The 25,244-nt window shown below is 34.5% G+C and overlaps 1 protein-coding gene across 2 annotated transcripts; it reads right to left on the bottom strand.

Moving 5' to 3' along the window:
- Positions 1–11,324: 11,324 nt before the first annotated feature.
- LOC132175328 (uncharacterized) lies at positions 11,325–17,290 on the bottom strand. 2 transcript variants are annotated; one of them, XM_059587229.1, is made up of 4 exons: positions 16,996–17,290; positions 16,694–16,858; positions 15,536–16,020; positions 11,325–11,961 (listed from the first exon to the last, which is right to left on the bottom strand). In XM_059587229.1, the coding sequence occupies exons 1-4, from the start codon at positions 17,288–17,290 to the stop codon at positions 11,590–11,592; spliced, it is 1,317 nt and encodes a 438-aa protein (XP_059443212.1). In that variant the 3' UTR covers positions 11,325–11,589. The 2 variants fall into 2 exon arrangements, with proteins under 2 accessions (XP_059443212.1, XP_059443213.1); XM_059587230.1 differs by having other exon boundaries at positions 15,536–15,984; positions 16,996–17,240.
- Positions 17,291–25,244: the final 7,954 nt, after the last annotated feature.

Raw genomic sequence — 25,244 nt, 5'->3', positions numbered from 1 at the left:
AATTCCCAAAACCTTACCAAAGAAAGTTGTGAAATAGTTGATCTATATGAAGAGAAGAAGTCACTTCCCTAAGTACACATAATTTTTCCCTATTTTCACTCTACTAGAATTTTCTTTCTTCATTCCTCCTCATACTAAGTTAGGCATTGAAAGTGATTCCACCGATATCGTCAACAAACCTCTTTGTGACCTTCTACCTCTTTTGCAGGCTTCTCCCTCCTAGGTATAGGCCTGAAGTCATTGTTATATTAACAATATCATTTGTATCATTATTATGTACTCTGTCCATTGTAATTTGAATGTTAATTTTTTTTTTTTTTGAAATGATATGATTGTTCTAAAAAAATGTAATAATATGGGGGTTTTCCTAAAACATCTTTTATTTTATATTAGAGATACAATGACTTAATAAGACTATATTTTGTTTTTGCATTTTTTTTTTTAATTAGGGTAATATATGAAATTGAAGTAGTAAAAATTTTCACTTAATAATTGACAAAAATTTCCTTCAACCTAGTCTAATATAAAAGCAATTGACGGCCTGAAAAATGCAAAGCATCCAACTCAATTGGCACGATAACTCATTTAGGCAAGAGTAAAGTATTTATTTTTTCTTTCAAATCATGTGTTCTCTATATAGGAAAAAAAAAAAAAAAGGAGTATCCCTCTTCTCCAAATAATGTAATCTTATTTATTAGGTAGTATCTTTCCTTCTACATGTAGAAAATAAGTGATGTTTTTTTTTTTTTCTTCTTAATTATCCTTAGAGCTTTTAAGGGGTCTTCTATAAGAACCCTAGAACTTTTGAATAAGAGCATGATACAATTTTCTCAGCTTATATAAATGTTAAGAAGTCACGGATTCCTCGAAGCAGCTTCCAATTTCAACTTTGCTTACCTAAACCTATTTAAAGAATAAGTCCTAAATCCTCTAACACCACCGAGTTTATACTAAAAAACCATATTGATGGAGCAACTCTTGAGATTGAAACAAACTAGTTGGAAGCAAATTGTTATTCATTATTTCATATATAAAAGAAAAACTCTCACGTGAATTTATATATATAGTAACCAAAGTATTTTACACGTATTGGATAGTAACCCAATGAATAAATCATAAACATTGTATGTATTTGATGTCGTAAACAAGTTAATATATAGGAAAATTTAACAAGACAAAAAGAAAAACACAAATGCGTCATTAATTAAACTGAAAAAGTCAAAAGAAATTATAAGTTGGCACATCAAACGTATGATCACCCAAAGTATTACACCAATTTGTGTCCCTCCCATTTCCGATAGACCCTGAATCCGAGAGATCGAGGTTTTGTTGGATAAAATGCTTTCAAGCTGAAGTCATCACCGGATCAACACAATGGCCTCCACCAATGGTATGTAGCCTTTTGCCACGTGTTTGCGCCCCGCCTCTGTCGCCACCTTTTCATCCCCCCATTTGCGATTAGCGATACCACGTACGTTTGCTACACACGGTCATGTTGACTGGTCAAACTCCCCGACAAGTAATATGATCGGATGGCTAGGAAGTAGGAACCCAGCAAAAATAGAGAAAGAAAGTATATAAAAATAATTTTTTTTTTTAAAAAAAGAGGGACCCCCTTGCTTGGCGGGAGGAGAAATCGGGGGAAGGCGGGTGCACCAAGGCTGCAGGTAGGGCGCGCACCCAAGTGGGGAAGCATTGTGCTTGGTGTAAAACTGAGGGTTTTTGGGAATGTTGTGGAGAGAGAGAGAGAGTGAGAGAATGTGGATGTATGCGAGTGTGTGGGAGACAGAGACAGTAATGCAAATCTTTGACCGTTGACCTTTTATCCCAGATTTTTTTATTTAACTTATTTGTTTAACATCTCGAGGAAAATTGTATTGTAAGTATATGTATTATGGATAATACTCAAATATTATAAAAAGAAGAAAAAAAGAAGAAAAGGAAACGTGCATGTTAAAAATCATGAAATCCCTGCTCTTCTCCCTTGTTCCCCATTACCCAATTTTCTATTGTTTTACTCTCTCTAATCTGTTAAATAAACTATGTGAAAATTGCAAGTGAACAGCAAATTAAGAGAGGGAAAAAGAATTTGCTGTATAATATTGGTTTTTTAAGTGAAAACTGCACACAAGTCAGGTGGCCAATTAATTAATTATTGGATCTATCGTATGATTCAAGCATGAAGTCATATGCTTTGTTTCTTTTATATTTTACAATTAATTGTAATGCATTTTCATTCTGATTAAGGGTTTCATGTGTACGTGGCAACCAAATATTTGATATATGGGATCGAATTTAATTTGAAGATGGCAACCTTTGTAAGAAATCTCATTTATTTTTTATTTTTTACTGCACCTCAACAGCTAAGCCAAATTAAATCCTGGAATATGATTATCTTCATTTCATATTTCAGGTTTGATTTTACAAATTTATTAGTGTATATGTTGGAATCATAATCGCTCAATTTCAAGTGAAATTGAGAAGAAATATTTATTTCATTGTTAAGAGATTTAATGGTCTTTATATTTGTCACATCATTTAAAATTTTTAGATGACGTGATATCATATACATCGTTAGATGCAAAAAACAAAATCAAGACCATGAAATGCTTTTTCTCAATTTCACTTGAAATTGATAGAACTTGTTAAATTACCAGTTATCCTAAAAGCTTAAACTAATAAGAAGAGATAAATTTAATAAGGTAATCATTACTTTAACACTCTCCATCACGTGTGGTTCCAAACTCCATTTTAATAGGTGAGGTCTAACACATGGAATATTTAATTTAAATGGGAGGTGATTTGACGGAGTTAAGGTTCGATCCCATGACCTTTTACCTCTGATACCATGCATGTTAAATTACCAGTTATCCCACAAGCTTAATAAAGCAAATTTAGCCATTTGAACTCTATCTGTGGATGTAGGTCGTTGACCGAACCACGTAAAATCTTTTGTATCTATTTTATTATTCCGCGATTTTTTTTTCTTTTATTTCATTGTGAATTTCTTCATAACCTTATTCCATATATATTGCCACATATACGGTAAATATGTTGCTACGTTATTTACAAATTTTAAAGAGCGTAGGATCATGTACATGGTTAGATGTAACAAATTAAAATTTGAACATGAAATAATTTATGGAGAGAAATGGAGAGGATCCTGAGCTGATTGATTGAGGTTGAAATTGTCATTATCGCATAGGAATAAGTGTGATTTGGTTGTTGTAATTAATTACTTGTATGTGTTTCATTATCGAATTTCAGTAATTACTCCCACCATAATTAAGAGAAATCAATGATAGAGAACGAAATAAAGACGCCAGCTAATTTGTTGATAAGGTTTCATAACAGATTCAGTTTTGGGTTTATTTGAAGGAGAAGGGTTTAATTAGGAGTTTACATACGGAAAGAAAAGATGCCAGCTAATTAACATATTGTTGCTATACATAAATGGTATATATATGATGCAAACATAGAAACAAACAAGTTTAGAAATGATATTAAGATGATAATTAAGATATATAGCAAAGTGGTAGGCTGAAACTATAGAATTGAATCTGTAATAATGGTAGAGTACTGGGTATTTTAAGGAAAAAGATGATTAAAATTACTTGAATTCGACCCTTGTATAATGGTTTGTAAAGTTGTTTAATTATTGCACCCAACCACTCAAATAGTTGGTCACTATATCACCATTAATGTGTTTCCAAACTGAACTACATGGATGTGGATAGAGCCTAGCTAGCTATAAGATTAATGGCCTTTCCATATTTTAGATAGAATAATGCTAGAATTTTTTTTTTTTTTTTTTAAATTTTTTATTTCATAATGTTGACGTGGTAGTCCTAAAGAATCTATCATTTTGTTTTTAACAAGGACTTATCAAATGGTTGTGGCCATAATTTTTGGGATAGGAATTTCCTACAAACTCGCTTGAAAATTCCTCCAACCCAGTGGCTACGCGTTTGTTACCATATGAGAAGCACGTATTTTGTTTTAATAGCATGCATGTGCTTCTAATTACATGCTTTTTTAATAACATTAATAAAAAAATGCATTTATCATATGCTCAAGAAATACATGGTACTTTTAAATACTAAGTTAGAGGAATTCATACAATCTAGTTTGTAGGAAATTTATATTCGTTTTTTAACCAGTTTTAATTTAAGAACTTGGCTTAGGTGCTATAAAAAAACTAAAGCATATTTGCTATGGTTTTTTCAGTGGTCTAGATTTAATTTCACTCTCATTCTCTTTCTCACCAAAAAAAAAATTTAAATCTACATCATTGAAAAAACCTACCGCACCTAATAAAGAATGTTATGCTAATTAATGAAGCTATATAATTAGCGGGATAAATAATGGTTTATTTGATCAGTAATAAAGTTTTTTTGAAAGTTGTGAGGTAGGTTGAATTGCACTTAATGGACCTCATCCAGTAGTACTCCCCTCCCCTTTCGAATTGTTTAATTAACATCATAATATATGAAGGTACATGATGATGTGGATATATTTTTCAATTAATTAATTAGCCCGTTTACATATATATACACGAGTGTTATGTATAGCATAGCATAAATAAATAAATAAAAAAATTTAAATTTAAAAGCAAAATTTAATTTTTTAATGGTTAACATAGTAGGTGACACATGAACTACTAAATTAATTTATAAAGAATTTATAATAAACTCTAACTAATTAACAGAGGTCATTATTTACTCCTGTGGGAATTTGATTAATTAACAGTAGTTTCATATTATGGGCAGTGAATATGTTAAAAGGAGATCTTGCAGCACGAGGTGGGGAAAATATTAAAATGAAATTCTCTCGATTTCACAACAAAATTCCAGCCTAGTGCACATCGAAAATGTACAATATTTTGGGTTGAACAGCTTTTTAAGGCATCATTAATTAACTTTATGAAATCCATAATGTGGTCCCTAATATCATGTTGCCATTTGGGTGTAACATGGAGAAATTTGTCACTGACAGCACTAACATAGAGGGACATTCAACTAGGATAAAAAAATCATCACTGGATCGTTAAGGCAGGATCCTGCTCTTCAAATGTGACACTTGGGGTTGATTGCTGTGATTAAATAAAGTACGTGGGTCTGACTTGACATTAATTGACTAAAAGGATTCAAAGATTCATATCAATGTAAATTGTAAACTATTTGCTAATCACATGCAACCTTTTTCACTTCATGTGTGCCTGCTGGGAGACTCAAGGTTAAGAGGTTATTAGATGTCCCTTTTTGACACTTCGAAAGGCTTTGAAGCCTGTGCTTTATATTTTTAGACCCTTTCTTCATGGTACAAAATCATGGTTTTGCATGTTTGTTTTTGCTTTATACACTGCCCACAGGAAGGAGGGCTCAGCTTCCAATTATTTTCATGATGGAGCCAGGACCTTAAATCTATTATGTGCTTAGCAGCCCTACCTTGCTGCATTATTGCTGGAATCTTTTCTTCTTCATTCTTCATATCAAAAAGTAACAAAATCATGATCCTTATGAAACATGTTGAAAACAGGAAAAATATTGTAGCTAACAAGGTTACAAGAACAGGATGCAGTTTCGGGGCAATTTCTTACAATGCTTATTATGTCTCTCAAAACTCTATCTAATGTACCCATATATAGCTTTCTACTTATGTTTTTTTTAGCCTGCTTGGCCCTACTAGTGGGTCAACGCTATTTCTCAGTTCTTTAATTTCACTTCTCACATTATGTGTCGTGAGTGCACTTGTAAGTATTATGTCTTATATTAAAAATAGTAGTTAATTAATTAATCCCTGTTTTGCAGCATTTAACCTTAGGTTATTGGGATTGGAAGATGAGGCAACTTACGTAATTAAGTACAAAGTACACCTCTTTCAAAGATGTGTGCAACATTTCTAGATAGAGATAGCTATGTATAGGATCATATAGGCTAAGCCATTTGCTCACATGGAGATTTGGGCAAATTAAAATGTACGTCCACCACTTTGATCGGATACTTTTGATTAATTATGGTTGCACTTCTTTTTTGGCTTATATATTATTCTTCCACTTTCACGCTGTTATCCTTCCTGACCGACACATATGGAATGGTGCTCATTTGGGCAACGACAAAGATCATCATCATCATATTCATACGTACAACGAAAATGAAACCACATTGTATATATATATATATATGCAAGAGGCCTGTACTTGGCTCGTACCACATTGACCGGACGTGTCCATTTGAAGAGGAAAAAGAAAAGAAAAAGCAAAGGAAAGAAGAAAAGAAAAACAAGAAAAAGGAAAAGTTAGTTGGCTTCATGCAATAGTAAGTATGATTCCATCACCATGTCCTCCACTTCATGCACCTAATGGATAATATGTAGCACAAAGGTGCGAAGATCGTTGTCAAAATTTGCAGTACTCTCCAACAGAGCTGACAAAAATCCACTGGGAAGGATTAGACATGCACCCTTTTAGGGCATAGTTCAATCAGATATCATGGAGGTGGTCAAGTCCTTATCCATGAATTATTATTATTCATCCGCGGCCGCTTGGAACCATGAAAAATGTTGCCGATAACTTTGGCCTTTTGGACTTTGCTTTAATATCTTTGCTTTCTTTCACTTTCATAAAATGTCATTTACCCATTACCCTTCAATGACCCATCAATGGATGGATGGATGGATGGATGGATGGATACGGTGATTATACAAATTATGGGGCTTCCTAGATAGTAGAGGTCCTTATCCGACAAACAGTTGTTTGTGCACTCTTGTCGATCGAGTGACCCAAAAAATGAGGGGAAACTGTTGAACGATGCCTCTCTTTCTGCAATTAAGTCAATCCGACGTCGTAGAAGAATATATATCATCCATGGCATTATTATTGTGTCACATGATATCACATAGATGTACGTAAGAGATTGGAGATGAAGCTACGTAGGCTTGGCGTAAAAGTTACTCTTATACACTTGACATGACTTTTTTGACAATTTTTCAAAGGAGAAGGGGATATGCGCGCATTCATCTCTCTATCCCATTCATCGATCTACACTTGTAGTAGTGCTCCCAATATTTTCATGTCATGTGTGTCTCCCATCATTTCTCTTTTATTTTTCTTGCCTCTAAATGCATGCACCCAATACTGTAGGGATTTTGCTTCTAATAGTTTTCATTTACAAATTTATTCAACTTGGAATATTTAAAAGGGAAAATGTTAATTTCCTCCGCCACCCCCAAGCGAGGGATGGCTCGTGGCTAGCCCTAATTGATGAGTGGCTCATAATTATCCCTAACATATATAAGTACGTAGTGTGAGGGGATGGCTCGCAACTACCACCTAATAGAAGGTTTGCTCGTGGCTACCCTAAACTTTTTATTTTTATTTTTATGTTTTGGTTCATTTTTTAGTTTTTTAATATTTCACCAAGAAGGAATATATATATATATATATATCATTTTGTTATTTATTTGGGAGAAAAATATTGACATATAGGTTTTCTTTGTAAACTCATGTATTAATTAATTGAGTAAATTTAAAACTAAAGATCTAAAAGAAAAGAATTAAAAAAAAAAAAAAAAAAAAAACACTATGATCAGTACTATGAGGCTAGCTATGAAAAATTTTCCCAAAAATAAAAAAAAGCTAGCTAATAGTGTCCAACACTTATATATATTTAGTTGACTAGAAGTTCATGAAAGGGCATAAGCATGTACTATTGAAATACTGTTTAGAGACAAAAAGTCTTGAGAAAAGTTGAAAGGAAATCTTGTTTGAAATCAAGAGCATACATAGCATATAGAATCTACTTCAACTGGGTTCTAGCTGTACTCAGCTTTATAGAAGTTGGCGTCAACTGGTGACATTGATCAAACATTTTTACCCATAGCTTTTTATTGATTTGATTAGCATTTAGTAAATCTTATTTAAGGCTTAGATTAAGTATAATCATGTTTGCCAGGTCTGTGGAATCAAACTACAACATGATAAAAGGGGTTTTAATTAATTAGAATTAAAAATAATAATAATAAAATTTGAAGTTGCCAGCAGTAGTAGATTAGTGGGTGTATGGCCTACAGAGAAGGCCTAATAAGGAAGGCTTCCTAATTAGGAAAAAAAGAAAGAAAGAAAGAAAGACATTTAAGAAAATCATGATTGGTGCTTGGGCAAGTTTATTTAAATTATGGATCCATTAGAGTAGAAAAAAAAAAGAAAAAAGAAAAAAGAAAAGAAGAAGCAACCAAATGAGGTGAGAGCAAAAATCACATAATAGTACCATTAAAATGAGTTGGTCGGCTACTTGTCATGGCAAGGATTGGAAGACAAGTGATAAGCCTTTGTGTCTAGGCACAAACATTTTGATTATGGTCTAGCCATGTAGGAGAGGATAAACATTAATCTAAAGTAGAAACACATGACAAGATGGATCAAAAAGAGACAAGACACAAAAAAATCAACAATCTTTGATTATTATTCCAAAACAAACGATTCTCCATCGATCGTTAAGCATGGACCTTAGATTCCCTATAATTGTTGGGTTTTTGGTCTCGTTGTCAAAAAGCAAATTGCATCAAAGTGATTTTTGAGACGACTGTGGAGTTAAATGTCCAATCCTAGCTATAGAGATGATCAATATATGTGTATATGCTTAGGTAAAACCTTTCAGCCCATCGTTTCATGTCGCCAAATGGGCTAGCCTGCGGGTCCCCTTGTGGCGCGAGCATCCGCTTGACCACACACAACACAAGTACACAAAAAAATAAATAAAAGTCATTCTCTTTTATATGATGATTGCAGTCATATGGAGTAGGGGCATACTTGATCAGCTTGCATTCAATTTCTTCTTTGCTCTTCCTTTTTGAGCTTTTCATTAGTTTTTGAATAAGAAATTAAAATATATATATAGAGAGAGAGAAATCTCGGGTGCTTGAAACCAGGCAAGGTGGGGAGCATATTCATATAGACGTTGAAAATAAATAATATGCATAGACAAGTAGGGTGCATAAGAGTGTCGAGTCTTACCATATTTTCCAATAAAAACAGATATAAAATGGGGTGTGGACCATTGATGTTTGGAAGAAAATAGGTGGTTTGTCTAGATAGTGGTGTGGAATATGGAGATAAATAAAAAAATATATATATATATATATATATAACCATGTCGTCCCTATTCTTTTCTTGTGAATTATTATTTGAGTCGTGTTTGTGTTTGTGTGTTGTGAGGTGGTGTTGAAAGATAGGGGCTAGCAATTGAAGAGGGCAGGGGGTTGGTCCCATCTGCATATGCATCTAAAAGGCGGAGAGAGAGATATATCGGTGGAGTGTCATGTCTCCCTAAAATTGATCCCCATGAAGAATGTAAAGGAAATTTTGCATAATTGGGTCTTGTTTAGGTATCCTTTTGGCCCCTCCTCCCTCCTGCTTTCTCATCAAAGCAAAGTGGAGCAACATTTATATATGCACATATATATGTACCTCTTTTTTGTGCCTCCACATACCACCACCTGCTCATTTGAATCACTACATATATCTCCTCCCATCATGCCACCTATTGCTTACAACTACTTATAATAAGACATTGGTCTTGTCTGCACCCACCGCCAAACTGCCACCTACCTCATAACACTCAATTCCCTTGATTTCATTTTTCTTTTCTTTTTCTTTTTTTCCTTCCCCTTCAAGCACACACTTTTTGACTTAATTATTTGCAGTGAAAATCATTATTAAATTTTACATGAATTTTCCAATCTAAAAATGTGCACCGAGGAGTGTGAACGTATGACTAGCATTTCTTGTAAATCTTTGCAAGCCCTAGCTAGATTGAAGTATTCAAAATATATATACATTATATATACACCATTTGGATAATCATCAGGACCTCTTTTGTTCCTGCAATATATGGATATATACCCTAATGCCCGTCTAGCTAGTTGACTTTCACAATAAGACACTGGCAAAATGAATAATTAATTAATTACCTAAATAAATAAAGACAACCCATTTCATGCATGGTTTTTTTTTAATTAATATATATATATATATATATAGTTGTAACCTGAGTTCTGCGTGCTGTTATAATATATATGGTAGTCTGCAACTATATCCGGTTGTTGTTTCTCTTCGGTTGGAATTAAATCTGTTTGATAAATAAATAAATAAAAAGAAAAGAAAAATAAAGATCATTTATCATGCATGCTCTATGAAAATGTATTATATATATAGAAACTCCCGATTTGAGATCAAAGGGTGAAAGTGACGGCTCAACACCCGTATCGACAATAGCAGCAGTGATCATTTAATATGCAACCCAGAAACAAGCAGGTTGACAAGATTTCTGGTGATGGCGATTTCATTTTATTCATTTGCCACCATTGACAATTACGTGTTTAATCACAAACCACATAACCCCATTTAAGGAACTATAGACTATATGTACAGGTGTGAGGTGTGAACATGACATCTTAAAACACCTCGAAGCTTCCAGAGAGTAAACTAAAAGCACACAGACATCATGCTTGCTCCACAGAAAGTCAACCCAATTTCTGTACATTTTCAACTTCTTCTTCCGTCTTTTACTTTGCTTCTTGAAGAAATTGTACGATGGGACCCTCGTAATCGAAGGGGAACATAAAGCTCTTTGGCAAATTTCATGGCATACATACATACATCGATCACCTCTTTTTTTATTATTTTTTAATGACTCTTATATATATAAAAGAAGAACAAGAACTAACGAGAGGATCCTTCCCACCATCCAAGAAATGGAAAAGAGAGGATGGAAATACTTCATGATAGTCAAGAGTGTGTTTGATCCCCCGATTTCTTAGGCTAAAAGCGTATTTTAAACAAAATCGCACAAAGTGTTTAATTATGTTTGAAAGACATGGGATTTAAAACATGACAAAAAAAAAAAAAAAAAATACATTTTCCAACCACATGCAAGAAGTACATTTTAAAAAAATGCATGGTTTTAAAGACCAATGAGCGATTTTATCGGAAAATCATTTTTTTTTTATTAATTGTAATCAAAAAAATTTTTTTCCTTTTTAAACCGCATGTTCTGAAAACGTTAAACTAATTACAAGATTAGGAGCATATATAAGAGTTCGCCACTTCGCCCTTTGAGACTTAGATACAGGCAAGTAATTAATCGGAGGTGCCATGGCATTGGCATACTACATCACTTGCATGCTTTTTCTTTATTTATTTTTTCATGCTTTAAAAAGGAAACTGAAGACCCTAAGTAAAGTGCAAACTCAAACTAACTTCATTAAAAAAAAAAAAAAAAAACCCTTACCAGGTGATTTGGCCCCAAAAAAAAAAAAAATTATATGAAAAATACCTGTCACAACATAATTTATTAAGTAAAAAAGGTTTATGGATTCTTTCAAGTCAAAACCCAAAAGATATATTTCTTCTCTCTTGTCTACAAGTAGAGAATGTAAAAACCTAAAAGATGCATATTACAAAGGAGTAAAACCAGGAAGAGACTCATATAAGAAAAATTCTGTGTGTACTTCTTCTACTTTTCTTCTTCTTTTTCTTCCCTTTTACAGGCCCAACTTCCAGTGAAGCAAAAATAGTGAAAAATGGGCCAATCATTCAAACACCGAGACATCTCCATTCCAACTGCAAGAAGCAATTACATTAGGCACGATGGGATGAAAAGCCACGTCTACGCATGGCCCCTCATAAGCCTTCAGTTTCTTGACAAGCTTGGAAGATCTGTAATCGTAAAAGTAAATAGAGCCATCGGAGGATCCTGAAGCAAGCTTCTCCCCATTCAAGCTAAAATTACATTTGATCGGAAACCCAGAGACACCATGCTTCTCATACCTTTTATACTTGTCTAGCTTGAAAGGTGGGCTTGAAGAGAAGTTTGCAATATAGTTTCCATTTGACTGCGCAACGAAAAAAGGATCAAATGGGTGGCATCTGACACACGGACAGGTATAGGCTTCCACATAAACCTGATGCAGAGGAAAGATGAGCTTTTGTTAACTATCTCATTAATTGATAAGAACAATAGAACAGAATTGAACATTCATATTTGATCTTACACACCCACCAAATTTAGTAGTTGAAGGACAAATACATGCATGTCATAAGAGAAATACTAAGAGAAACAATTTCTTTTTGCATTGCAAACCAATAGATTCGAGTGTCAGCACCAGTTCCCCCAGCTTAATCAAGTGCAGATATCAGGCTTTTTAACTATACTATCCACAACGCATTCTGCTAGAACAACAATTTTAGGTGCTATATTAGCACCCCAAACTTTGAACTATTGCCTTACTTGTACATGGAACTGTATCAATTACACTATCACTAGGAAAACCTCATTTTGCTGCCTATGCCTGGTGGGCCAGTTCATTCTGCCTTGCTAAAGTTACAAATTTCTGAAGTGGAGGGAAAATCTGAATTGAATGTCTTCATTTAAGACCCAATGAATGCTCAGTGTCCAAAACTGAGAAATATGTTCCAAAACTATGGACATGTCTAGAGCATGTTAGACACCTCTTTAGAGGAATCTAGGAGCAGTGTCCTTTCCAACATGGGTGGGTGTCAATTCTATTTAAAATTTCTTTTGCTAATAAGCTTCCATTTATCCAAACCATTATCAAATATAGAAATCACAATAATTCAATATTGAAGATGGAAACCACCATGGAGCAGCATACTACCAAAATCTTTCATTTCAGTCCAGGACTCACTAATTGCCACATTAGAAAAATTATGCTTTGAGCTGAGCAAAGAAAGGCAGCAATCTTTTAAAGTCAGTATAAGCATGACACCCCACATTTTAGAAGTTAGTCAATCAGGAAAGAACAGAGTTTCGCCACGCTCTTCCTCTCCTGTGAAGTAGCTCTCCCCATGGGGTGTCTTCCCCACTCACCAATCTCCCCTTTTCTGTTTATCATAGGTTCCAAAGTGCTTTCTCGTTTAAATATAAGGGGGGAGCAACAGGGAAATAATAGAAGGATAAAGCTCAGAAGGAATGGCCCTTCGGTTTCTAATCTTCTGTTTGCAGGCGATTTAATTATCTTCACCAGGATAACCTAGAGAGATGCAAGAGGTATTCAAAATGAGCTGGATATTATGGGAACTAGCCTGGTCAGAAACCAAATAAGAGAAAATCATGTGCTTTCTTCAGCAAGAACTTAAGTGGTAAAGGGACCCAGTCCATAGTCTCTTTCACTAATCTGAAATGCTCGCCTAGCAACACCAAGTATCTAGGGGTTCCTATTTACCTGCATCGGTCAAAGGAATTTTTTTTGAAGAGATCAAAGATAAAATTCAGAGGAAGATTACAGGTTGGAAGGCAAAGATAGTCTCCATTCGAACGTCCCTATTGATTCTAAGATCTGGGACAAATTATGGAAGTCAAAGATTCACGATAGACTCAAGTTGCTCATTTGGAAGATCACCTGGAAAACCTTCCCCGTTAAATCCAAATTAAGAGAAATTGTTCAGCTTCACAAAGATGATCTATTATGCTCCCTCTACCACTTGGAGATAGAAACTACGGAACACTCATTTCTTGACTGCCACTTTGCCAAAGTGCTCTGGAGCGAATCTCCTTGACCGATCCATTCAAGCCACTTCACATCAGCTGACATGGTGGAATGGATAAGAATTATTCTCTTCCCTTGTCATTAGCTCAATATAAATTCTAGGGATTCTCACTCGTTTCTCTTATTTGCAACTATTGCTCTGGACCTTATTTGGCTTAAGAGAAACAATGTTATCCACAAAGCGCCCCCTCCCTATGTGAACCAGCTGGTGCATCAAGCTAAGAAGCTTCACAGTGAACATCTGATGGCTTGGAAGTTAATTCCTGGGAAAAGACTTGTAACCAAGAAATGGTTGCCTACATCGGAACATTTCCTAAAGATCAATTTTGATGTGGCGGTTCGTGAGACCTTTTCAATGGGAGTGGCTGGTTGCCGAGATTGGAGATTCCTAGGGAAATCTTATTTTTGTGTGGACAGAAAAGTTCCCCCAGGGGACCATAGAGGCTAGAGCTATCTTAGTCACAATTAAAGAGATTGTGGAGAAAGGCCTCAACAATGTCATATTAGAAGGAGATTTGCTCGTGATGGTGTTTGCTTTTCTTCAACCAGGACATATCTCTCGAGTGGATACTTGATCCTTTCATCACTAAAGCTTGTTCTCCTGAATAACATTCCGATTAGGTTGATCCGCAAAGTTCACCGCAGTGCGAATTGGACTATGCATAACCTAGCCAGATGGGCCGCGTCCAATAGCATCAGCCGAAACATTCCCATTTCTTCACTGCCCAGTCATCCCGGTCCCCATTAGCGTCATTAATCCCCCTTAAATGGCTTCACCATTTTATTTTATTTTATTTTACTTTTCTTGTTTTTGTTCAAGTTTGTTTGTGTGGTTCCTTCTCTGTTTTGTGTTTTCATTTGACTAGAAGGAAAAAAAAAAAAAAAAAAAAAAAAACCCATCACTCCCCACCAAAGTAATTCCACCAATCTTCTTGTGTTCTAAAGAAGGAAAATATATATGTAAATGATCTTAATGGAGAGAGTGAGAATAGTTTCATCAGAAAGCTTATACCTGACATCATGAGCAAGTTTATTAGTTGCAGTGAACGATGGTGTGCTTGAGCAACTAAGCAAAAGACAGCAAAGAAAACGCAAGAGGAACCACAATGGAAAGCACAGAAATCACATAAGATGTATGTGAACATACATGTATAGTTATATTTGTTGTGTATCCATATTCACACTTTCTAGAGTGGGGCCTCAATTATATGCATGTGTGACATTCAATTTTTTTTTTTTTTATAAGTAACATGTGTGAAATTCAAATACTTCTTATATAACCTTTACTTCACAAGTACTTCAACTTTGACTTAATCAACACACTAAATGGCAGGTCCAAGTCCAACCAAATCTTTGACAAGAATGCTTGGGAAGAAATATAATGAAACTATAGGAAGTTCAAATGAAAGAAAATTGTCCCAAAGGGGCAGTAGCTTTACATATTCATACAGGATTATTCACAAGTACTGGATTATTCACAAGTACTGGATATGCTAGGAAAAGGCTTTAAAGTTTAAACACATGTTCTGAGGAAAATCTTAAGTTGAATACATTGACAACATTAACTTGCGATTACATGCAACTATATATCTTCAATGAGAAATGCTAAACTCACTTCCAGTCACACGCTCCCAATTGCACACTTCCTGACATGACAATGAAAATCACTATTGGATCCAAAATTCAATAGTGATCCATCCAAAATCTAATTGTGATTTTTACAGCCATGTTAGAGAGTGTTTGAATGAGAGTGTGTATAGCATTTCTCATCTTCAATAGACTTCACCTCAAAAAATTAAGTTATATGGTTTATAGAAGAAGAATTAATTGAACACGGCTTTTAGAACAGAAGGGTTGTCATCCACAATGCTCATTAAGCAATGGTGTGGCAATTCAATGTTTCCAACAAGATGAGACAGAGACTCGCAGTGACAGATAGGAAAAAAAAAATGTTGAGAGAGTCTCTTACCTGATTAGACAGTGGAACCTGTCGCGATACATCCCAAACAATAATAGAATTTTCGCTGATATTGCTTCCAGATACATCACTTGAAGAGATAAACTGCTTCCCATTGATGGTAAATTCAACATCAAGGATCGGACCTAGACTTCGGATATATTCATGGACCACCTTACCGGTTCTAATATCCCATAACCTAAGACAGCCCTTTGCTCCCCCAGAAAGGAAGAGGTTGGAGTTGTCTGGGTGGAACTTTACAACTCCAACAACCTGATTCTCCCTAAAAACCTGAGTCTCTATTCCCTTTTCGATATCAACTAACCTTGATGAGCAATCATATCCGCAAGAAAGCACAGACGACCCTTGCGGCAACCACTTCACATCTTTCACTGCTGCATTGTGGAAGCTTAACACACGTGCTTTCTTCTCATCTCTGCTCCATACATTCCATATGCAGACTGTATGATCCATCCCAGCAGAAGCAAGAAGATGGGCTGTAGACTAACTTTATTGAACAGAACAGTGGCCCAAGTAACATATACATAGCAAATACATTACTATATTGTTATTAAAGTGTAGTCACCTTGCAACTCAAATAAATGGAAATTTCAGATTACACCTGCAACTCATGGTAACTCCAAAGTATAGTGATGCTATAGTGTCCCAAAAGTAGCCACAACACTTGGGTCATTTGATATATGAATTTTGGTATCCAAAACAATGAGGTCTTAGAAGGTCATCACCCCACAGTTCGGGGAATTCTCAAAATGACAACTGTACTTACTCGGAGAGAATTACCCTGAAAGCCAGATAACATTGGAAAGCTCTATGTCTAGATTCCAGGACGTCAAACGGTGTGCAAGTTGGATTTTTCTAGAGGAATGTAATGGAAATTTTGGCTGCATACTGTCTGGGCTGACTGGTGGCATAGTGGCATTTCCAAAACTAGCAATGTTTGGTGATTTTGTTTCTAGTCAATTTGTTTTTATCTTCCAAAGTGTCTTTTCTGGTTCCTAAGCAAAATTACCGAGCCTTATTGGTTGTATTCAGTCAAGAGTCCTACTCACTGAAACACTAAGTCTGTGATCTAGAAAATGCGAAAAATTAATGCTTTGAAAATTATTCCACAACCAAAACAAAAATAGGGAAAGTATTAAAAGAACATACCATGATTTGGGGACCAATGTATAGCATTGACAGCCTTTGTATGACCATGCAAAGGTACTGTCAGCCTCTCAGATATTCGGCCTAGCTGTGCATGACCCTCTGCTTTATGCCTCAATGATGATGCTATATCATGTGGTAGATTGGAAAATGAAAGATTTCCCAAAACTGAGAACGATAACAAAACAACCTTTAGCCTCGCCAAGGTGACATATTTGTATCAATCAATGAGAAATTCAAACGCAAGCGATTCTATTTACCCCTGAATGTTGAATGCGATAAACTATGTGAGAGAGAGAGGGTACCGGGCGATGACGTGGTGGGAGGCGGATTCGGGTCCGGTTCGGAAGTCCCGGTGGCCGAATTGAGGAGTGCGCGCTCTCTCTTGGATATGTATCTGCCAGCAACCGGGGCTTCTCTGTGGAGGTCCGGGGACTGGTTCGGGTGAGGCATAGGATAGAGTCTAGAAGGGAAGTACGGGTGGTGTTCGGGTTTGGAAAAGGGAATCGGTTTATCGGGTTTGGGTCGCTTGGAAGAAGGTCGGACGAGCTCATCCTCGTCGTCTGATGCAGTGGAGTAGGCTTTGTGGAGAAGATCCATGTCTCCGCTCTCAAGTGCGTGTTGGGTATATGCAAACCAGAGAGGGTTAGTTCGGTCATTTTGCTGAAACTCCTTTTGAGTAATTAATTACTTAGGTCCAGCCCAGTAAAGTGGCCGTAACCCAAACGGGCCAAACCCATCAATTTTGGCCACTCAAACTTTTATTTGTTTTTTTTTTTTTAAGACCCAAAAAAAAAAATCACTTTCATTATTTTTTTTTTTATATTTTTTTTGTAGGTAAAAATCACTTTCATTATCAACATTAAGCTTGTGTTGGCTACTAGGTTTGGCTCTAAGGAATGGAGAATAGACTTATGAGACATGATCTTGACGCGATCTCTTAGGGTTTCAATATATTCTCTTTTCTCCTTAAACTTTTTATAAAATTGTCTAATTTCTTCCAAGGCATGAACACCATATAAAGAGAACAGAGCATTTGAATCAGTAAAGTGCATATTGAGTTTTTAACTGAAACCTAGTAAGATATGTAGAAGACACAACATCAATCTGTAAAAGAAGGCCAAGAGGTTTCTAGAGAGCATGTGTTTGGCATATGCTTGATCCAAACTTTCAGTTGCAATCTTTTAAGTGCATTTCTGGTGACAAATTAGATCTAAATGAAGGAATTAATGATTCTATACCTTTTTCTGTTCAGATAAATAAGCTGAAACCATTATTACATGCATTTTTTTTTTTCCCTCTCACTTTGATGATATTTACCGTGCTTCCAACAATGTAATGGTGATTACATTTGTTGAACAAGTTTCATGCTTGCTGTATGATGAATCTTCTTCAAGTGAACCTGTAAAGAAATCTGGCTGTCGTGGCTTAGACAATAAACTCTCACTGCTCAATATTTGAACCACAAACAACATGTTTGGTCTATCTTTTGGTTTTTGTTGCACACATAATAGACCTACATGAATGTGACATAATACATTAGATAGAGTGCACAAGTCACCTTCCAATTCATCGATCAATTCCATTGGCCAGTCTTCAATCCATAGTTTTTATGCCTGAAATAAATGGAAACCAATTTTTTTGTGGGTAAGATTGCATGCCTTCAAATTGGCTCATGACTACTAAAAAAAGCATCAAAATAATTGAGGCATCATGTTACCCTCAGTACTGTCAGGAACTGCATTGTTAATGAGAGGTTCCTTCATAAAAATAAATTAGTGGGATTTTTCATTCTTTATGCTTACATGACCAAGAAGATTAAGGTGCTAGTCTGGGTGACAAAATCATATGTTCTTCTTTCCAGTCATTGTCTCTAATACTAAAACTCCAAAACTAAATACATCAGATTTTACTAAGTATTGTCCATGCACCGCATACTCGGAAGACATATAATCATTGTGAAATATCATTACAAAGAAAAAGAAGTTAAAAAAAAAAAAAAAAAACTTTATATTCACATGTAAAAGAAGTTTATCATTACTTACAATGTTCCAATAATTCTATTGGTCTTAGAATCAATTTGATCTCCCTCAAATGATCTAGCTAAGCCAAAGTCTGAAATTTTTTGCGTTCATATTGTCATCTAGAATATTACTAGCTTTGAGATCTCTATGGATAATTTTCAGTTGGTCTAGAGTCTTCATGAAGATAAAAAAGCCCTCTAGAAACACCATGAATAATGTTGATATGCTTATGCCAATCTAGTAATTTACTCTTTGTTTGATCTGTCCAAATTCACATTCATGTTAGTATATACATAGCTGAATTATCAACAAACAATTTTAGTAATGAAAGAGGATAAGACTGAACATGAATGTTTTGGATCAAGGTTCAAACCAAAAATAAAGGAGTCCAAGGCTTTGTTGGGCATGGATTTATAGATTAACATGTTTTCATTTTCTTGAATGCAGCAACTAAGAATCTTCACAAGATTACGGTATTGAAGTTTGGAAATTGAAATAATTTCATTTTTGAACTCATATAGTCCTTGTCCAAAATCTTTTGAAAGCATCTTCACAGCTATATCTCTCATTTTGGACAATGTACCCTGAAATTCAAAGAATCGGTATTTTGGAACATAAAAATATAGCTCAACTAGTTATATTGTTATTTACCTTATACACAGGTCCAAAACCACCTTCTCCCAACTTTTTGTTTTCTAAAATTTATTTTGTGGCTTTAGCTATTTTAGACAGATCAAATATTGTTAACTACATATTTTTCTGGCCTTGTTGTTAAAATAATGGTTAAGTGATTAAATTTACTTCTTCCTATTAGTTTAAGCTTTTGGGATAACTGGTAATTTAACATGGTATCAGAGCCAAAGGTTCTGTGAGATCAAGCATTGACTTCGTCAATTCACCTCCCATTTAATTACATATTTTACGTATTAAGCTTCACCTATTAAAATGGAGTTTTGAGTCCACACGTGAAGGAGAGTATTAAAGTAATGGTTAAGTGATTAAATTTACTTATTCCTATTAGCTTAAGCTTTTGAGATAACTATTAATTCAACACTTATCACCTTCATTATCATTATCCTTCCTCTGACTTCTTTTTCTCATTCCTGAAATAACAAGATATGCATGGGCATGAAAATATATATATAAAAGATAGTTCTTTTAATAGAAGCGAACTACTTACCCCACAATCTGTAGGACCTACTTATTTAAATTTCTCAGCTATAAATCTACCATCATGAATCAATTATTATCAGAGTCCATTTCTTACAAATCTATCTTAATTGGTTTATGAGTTTCTTGTTCCATATGTATAAGATCGATTAGTGCAATCATTGTCATTCCCACGACCAGAAATGCTGAGCCGGCTATAATTGCTACTAATTTTTTTTTACTAGAATGCCTCTTTTTCTCAAGATGATCAGAAAGATCAATACAGATCTTATTGATATGTAAATTGAAAATTAACTAAAATAAAAGAACAAAACAAAAAATCAGCAAAATCCAAAGAGCAAAACAGAGGTGAAATCGTACCCAATTCGGAATCCATCTCCGTCGTCATTGAATATTCCAAAGGAGTCCTTCGAACACACCCATCTGACCAATCTTCTGAATCCCAACCTGTTGGAGACCTGGGTTAGAATCCTTCTATGCATGCACATACACTGTTTGATTAAGTTTATGATAATTAACTGGTCAGGGTAACACTAGTTTAAGCACCTTATTTGCAAACGGGCCCTATGATGTAACTTGAAAGCCCATCAAGTCAGTCATGGGGCCCAAAGCTGAAAAAACTAGCTGATTTTTTACTTTAAAAAAAAAAAAAAAAAATTTGGGGGTGAGGTGACGTCTTTCACGGGCCTTGCTATTTTTAAAGTCATTTTACTTGGCCACCTTACAAAACCATATTTAGAAGTCATTGAGTTAGTCAGTGAGACTTGTACACTTCATGACTGCTCTCAACACTAAATGGGCCACCTTAGCAGCTAGCCATGGCCAATGTATCCATGTATTTCTACAATGAATAGATATTAGGCCCAATATCTATTTCAATCTTGGGTTTCGGTGTAAAACCCATTGTGGGTCATCGTTTTATCCAAATCCCATATTGGTCCAAACACAACAAATTCTTGGGTAGATCCATTGAAAACTTTCCCAATTCAATTTTATGTTGGAGAAAAGCCAGTCTAGTTCTCACTTCTCTGTGCTACACCATCCACTAAATCACAATGTCTGGACCAAATTAGCCTAATGGTAAGATTGCATTAATAAAATAAGAGAGATATAAAAAGAGTGGGTGGGGGCACTCCAACAAGATCCTGGAACAGATATCAAACCTAAAAAGAGTATGGAAATAGGCCAAACAAATGATCTAACGACTCTAACCCAATAATTTTCTAGTACAGTTCAAGAAAGGGGCCGTGAGAAACAACGATTCTTGAAGCAGTTTAGTAGATGGGCTACCTGGAGAAACGTTTACTTTTGTGACGGTAAGAGAACTTGGTAGCCATAGTAAGGATCGGATAATATTGATCGATAATGACTGGATTGAAACCACCATGAGCGATCACCACTACAATGTCCGGCAAAGAAGGTGCCCAGTGTGGACGCTTTAGTGAACCCCATTTCATTTGTTTGGTTAAAATTCATTTGTCACATTGGATCACAAAGATCTCCCATATAATTTATTGGGAAAGATTAATTAATCAAACATCACCATTCAATTTAGTGACACAAGTATTATTTTATTCTTATGTATGTTTGATTTCTTTGAAAGTACTACAGATTAGCTTGTTGATATCGCACATTGAATGAATGAACCAGAAGCAGCCTCATTTGGCTGCCTTGATTTTTTTCTTTTTTCAAAAAATCTCTTAATTGGGGCCTATATTTTATTTATTTGTTCAATTCTTTACTCATATTATTGTATGGAGTACTTGTAAAAAAAGACTGGTGTGAATAGAAAGAGCTCGCCTTCGTTTTAATCATGACAAGTGAAGAAAGGGAATGAAAGGAGTAGGTCCATCCGATGCCCTCTTCTTCATATCACCATCATGAAGCCTTTAAAATAACTCAAAATGCTTTCCCAATTGTAGCTCAAATTTTATTCAAAAATCACAATAAAATACTACTACATCGTTTTTAATTATGACGCAAATATTAGGTCATGCTGTGCACCTGTTACACAAGGAGGCCAAAAAATTCCTCTAAGGTCGATTCTACATGCTTGTGCTTTAGAAAAGTTTCAACAGCCACGATGCTTCATGATTGGGTTGTTGAGTAGTGCTGATATTTTATAATCTTGTTCACACACATATACAGAAGTACTAATGAAAATGTGCAAGAAAATGATAATATTTAATAATAAACAAGATTAAAACATTGGAGGACTCAAACTCATGATAATATACTTTGTGGGGGTGATTTATAATAATACTTTATTTTCTTTCTTTTTTTTTTTTTTTTGTGTGTTAAAAGTTAGGTTAACCCTGGCTATTCCTCCAGAATAAAAAAAGGAACTTTTGTAGAGCATTAGGGTACCGCCAGAGGACAAAGAAAAATAATAGACATGGTTTTGGATTTTCAAGAAAGCATAAGCAGACAAAGAAATAAAAATATCTATCTTTCAACAAAAGTCTTCAAATATTGTAGGATTAAGAACAATGATAGGGGCCCCCATTGATGAGAGGGGGAATGTTTCATGGAAGAGGGTCAAGATCCATGTCAACCCACCAGCAAGGGTGTGGGGGGGAAGACTCATTTTGGTGACAAGACACATGCCCACTAGTCAAATTGTTTACTTACTTATCATCATCCTTTTGAAGCAAGAGTTCTTTCTTTATGGTTGAAATTTCAAATGAGAAAAAAAAAAAAAGAATAAAAAAGTCAATGACAAGAGAGATGGTCATTTGAGGCACACAAGCCGTCCATGTCTAGCTCGATCTACAAATTTAAATTAATTAAGGACTTAATAATCCCACTTAAACAAAATATCAAAGAAGGTGCAAATTGGGGTAATGAGCCATAGAGGAAGTAGGTAAAGATTATCAAGGAGAGAAGTACTTGATATATATACCGCACGTTTAAACTTTTTGTTTTTTTGTTTTTTTGTTTTTTCAACAACTCATCATGATGACAATTCAAAATATATACTAATTAAGCCCAAGTTCAATATTTAATGAGTTGTCACTAAACCACTTGTTGATCTTACTAGAATAAGAAACTATAATGAATACGTCTCTATTTTTGTGCAATCCGTTGTTATGATTCTAAGTGTTCCACATAGTTTAATTAAGTACAATCTTAATCATATGTACATAAGCTTTTGGCCACCTTTCCCTAACATGTCAGTTTTCAAAGATAAGTTTTACCTAAAGTTTGTATCATTTGGTATCAGAGCTAACCACCACGTCGAGTATGAAGTATTAAGAGTGTACTTGGGATAGTAATTTCGTAAAAACAATCTGCGTTTTTAAAAAGATATCGCAAAACGTAAGGTGTTTGGCATTGCGATTTAAAAAACACTTAATCTAAAATAAGAAAAAATAAAAAAACTATTTCTATAAGCAGACTATGGGGTACTTATTTAAAAAAGCTCGAATTTAAACCAATATCATGATTTCACATAACAAATATTTGATAAAAAAGTATTTTTTAACATGTTTTATTGCGTTTTTAAGAAGTAGCGATTTCAAAAACGTAATTTTTAAAATCCTACTTATTGAAACCGCAATTCCAAACGAACCCTAAGTCGTTAAATACTGATAGATGAGTAGAGCTGCTGAAAGAAAAATGACTAACATTGAGTTAGCGCACACATTGGATGCAGCTCTAGAGCAAGGTGCATGGTATGTTACAATCATAATTAGTGTCCCACATAGCTTAAATACAATCATGTTCATGTGTATATAAGCTTTTGGGCAACCTCTTTTAGCATGTTTGGGATTGCTTTTGAGAAACAAGTTTGTCATGATTTTGGCACAACACTATTTATCCAACTTTTTCATTTTTTCAACATTCTCTTATTTTTTACATCGCATCAATTACTTTTTATTACTATTCAAATCAAAAAATCACTACAAAACTTTTTTTTTTTTTTTTTCATTTTTCCATACCAAACATTCTTACTTTTTCAAAAAAAACATTCTTACTTTTTTTCACATCAATCAATTTTTGCTATAATATCGAACTGAAACCGAAACGAAATTGTTTACCAAACGAATAGAGCTTTTAAGTATGAAGCTTTTGTCAAAAGTGTGTTTTGACAATTTTTTAACTTTTTGGACCCTTTACCAAACATGTATTTTTTTTTTTTCTTCAAAATGACTTTTTTAGCGTCAAACACATTTTTTGCCCTTCCCAAACACACATCCAAACATGCTCTTATTACAAACGGGTTTTCAATGTATCATTGGTATCAATTATTTTTAATTTTTTAAAATTCTTTCCATTAGCCCTTGTCCTTTTGGGGGGCCAAATTTTAAAAAGCTATCCGATTATCTTGAGGCTATATTTTACGTATTTGTGCAGACCAGATGAAGAAAGTGGAAGTCTTAGTTGGCGGTTAAAGGAAGGGTATGTAGTTAGTGGGGCGGAAACACGGTACAAAAGTATTTCTTTTTTCTTTTCTTTTTTAATGATTAAGCGGCGAATTAAATTAAAAAGATGGAGAAAATATCCAACTTTTAATACCCAAAAAAGTTGAGAAATAATAGTATATAGTTTATCATCACTGTGATATATAGTTATGTTATTGAATATTTCTTCTCTAAGCAAAATTTGTTTGCATATGCAAGTAATTAATAGGGCAAACGTGCCAAGGCTTAATCGTCATCTTCAAGGATTTGTCCATTCCTGCCAAGTGCTTTTGCTAATCACGTAATCAATAATTGGCTAATTGTTTCTTAATTTCTTATCCTGTTCTATTTGAGATATATGTGGAGAAAATGACTGTCTTTGAAAAGCATCAGTTTTTTTTTTTTTTTTTTTTGGAGAATTAGTAATTTAACATATTATCAAAGCAAATCAAAAGTTCTGAGTTTAAAGTTCGAACCCTAATTCTATAATTTACCCACTATTTTAGTTAAATATTCTAATTGTTGGGCTTAAAGAATGAATAATTTTCGAAGTCCATCTTAGTTATATCACTCTAAAAATGAGGTAGCTTTTAAAATCATAATTTGATCTAAATTTAATAATGATCAATCACAATCCCAACTAAATAATTAAATTTATTATTTTTAATCAACAATTAAGCGTTTAGGATAATTAATAATTTAATAAAAACAATACTTGATACATATGAAATGATCAAGGTCTAAATATTAGATCAGGGGCAACTAGGAATTTTTAGGCTATTTAAATTTGGAATCATGAGGTACAAGAAAAAATCTTGGATTTATGATACGAATTTGCTTTATTAGCATATGATATAGAAGCACTACATCATATTGAAGATAGTCAAGTATTTTATGTACCTGCAACGATGGACTATATATAACTCCAATATATTGTATGAAAACACTGAGATTATA

The sequence above is a fragment of the Corylus avellana genome, chromosome ca3 (genome assembly GCF_901000735.1).
Source record: "Corylus avellana chromosome ca3, CavTom2PMs-1.0".
Taxonomy (NCBI): Eukaryota; Viridiplantae; Streptophyta; class Magnoliopsida; order Fagales; family Betulaceae; genus Corylus; species Corylus avellana.
Note: the sequence above shows the minus strand (reverse complement) of the source record. Positions and strands in the feature narration are given on the sequence as shown.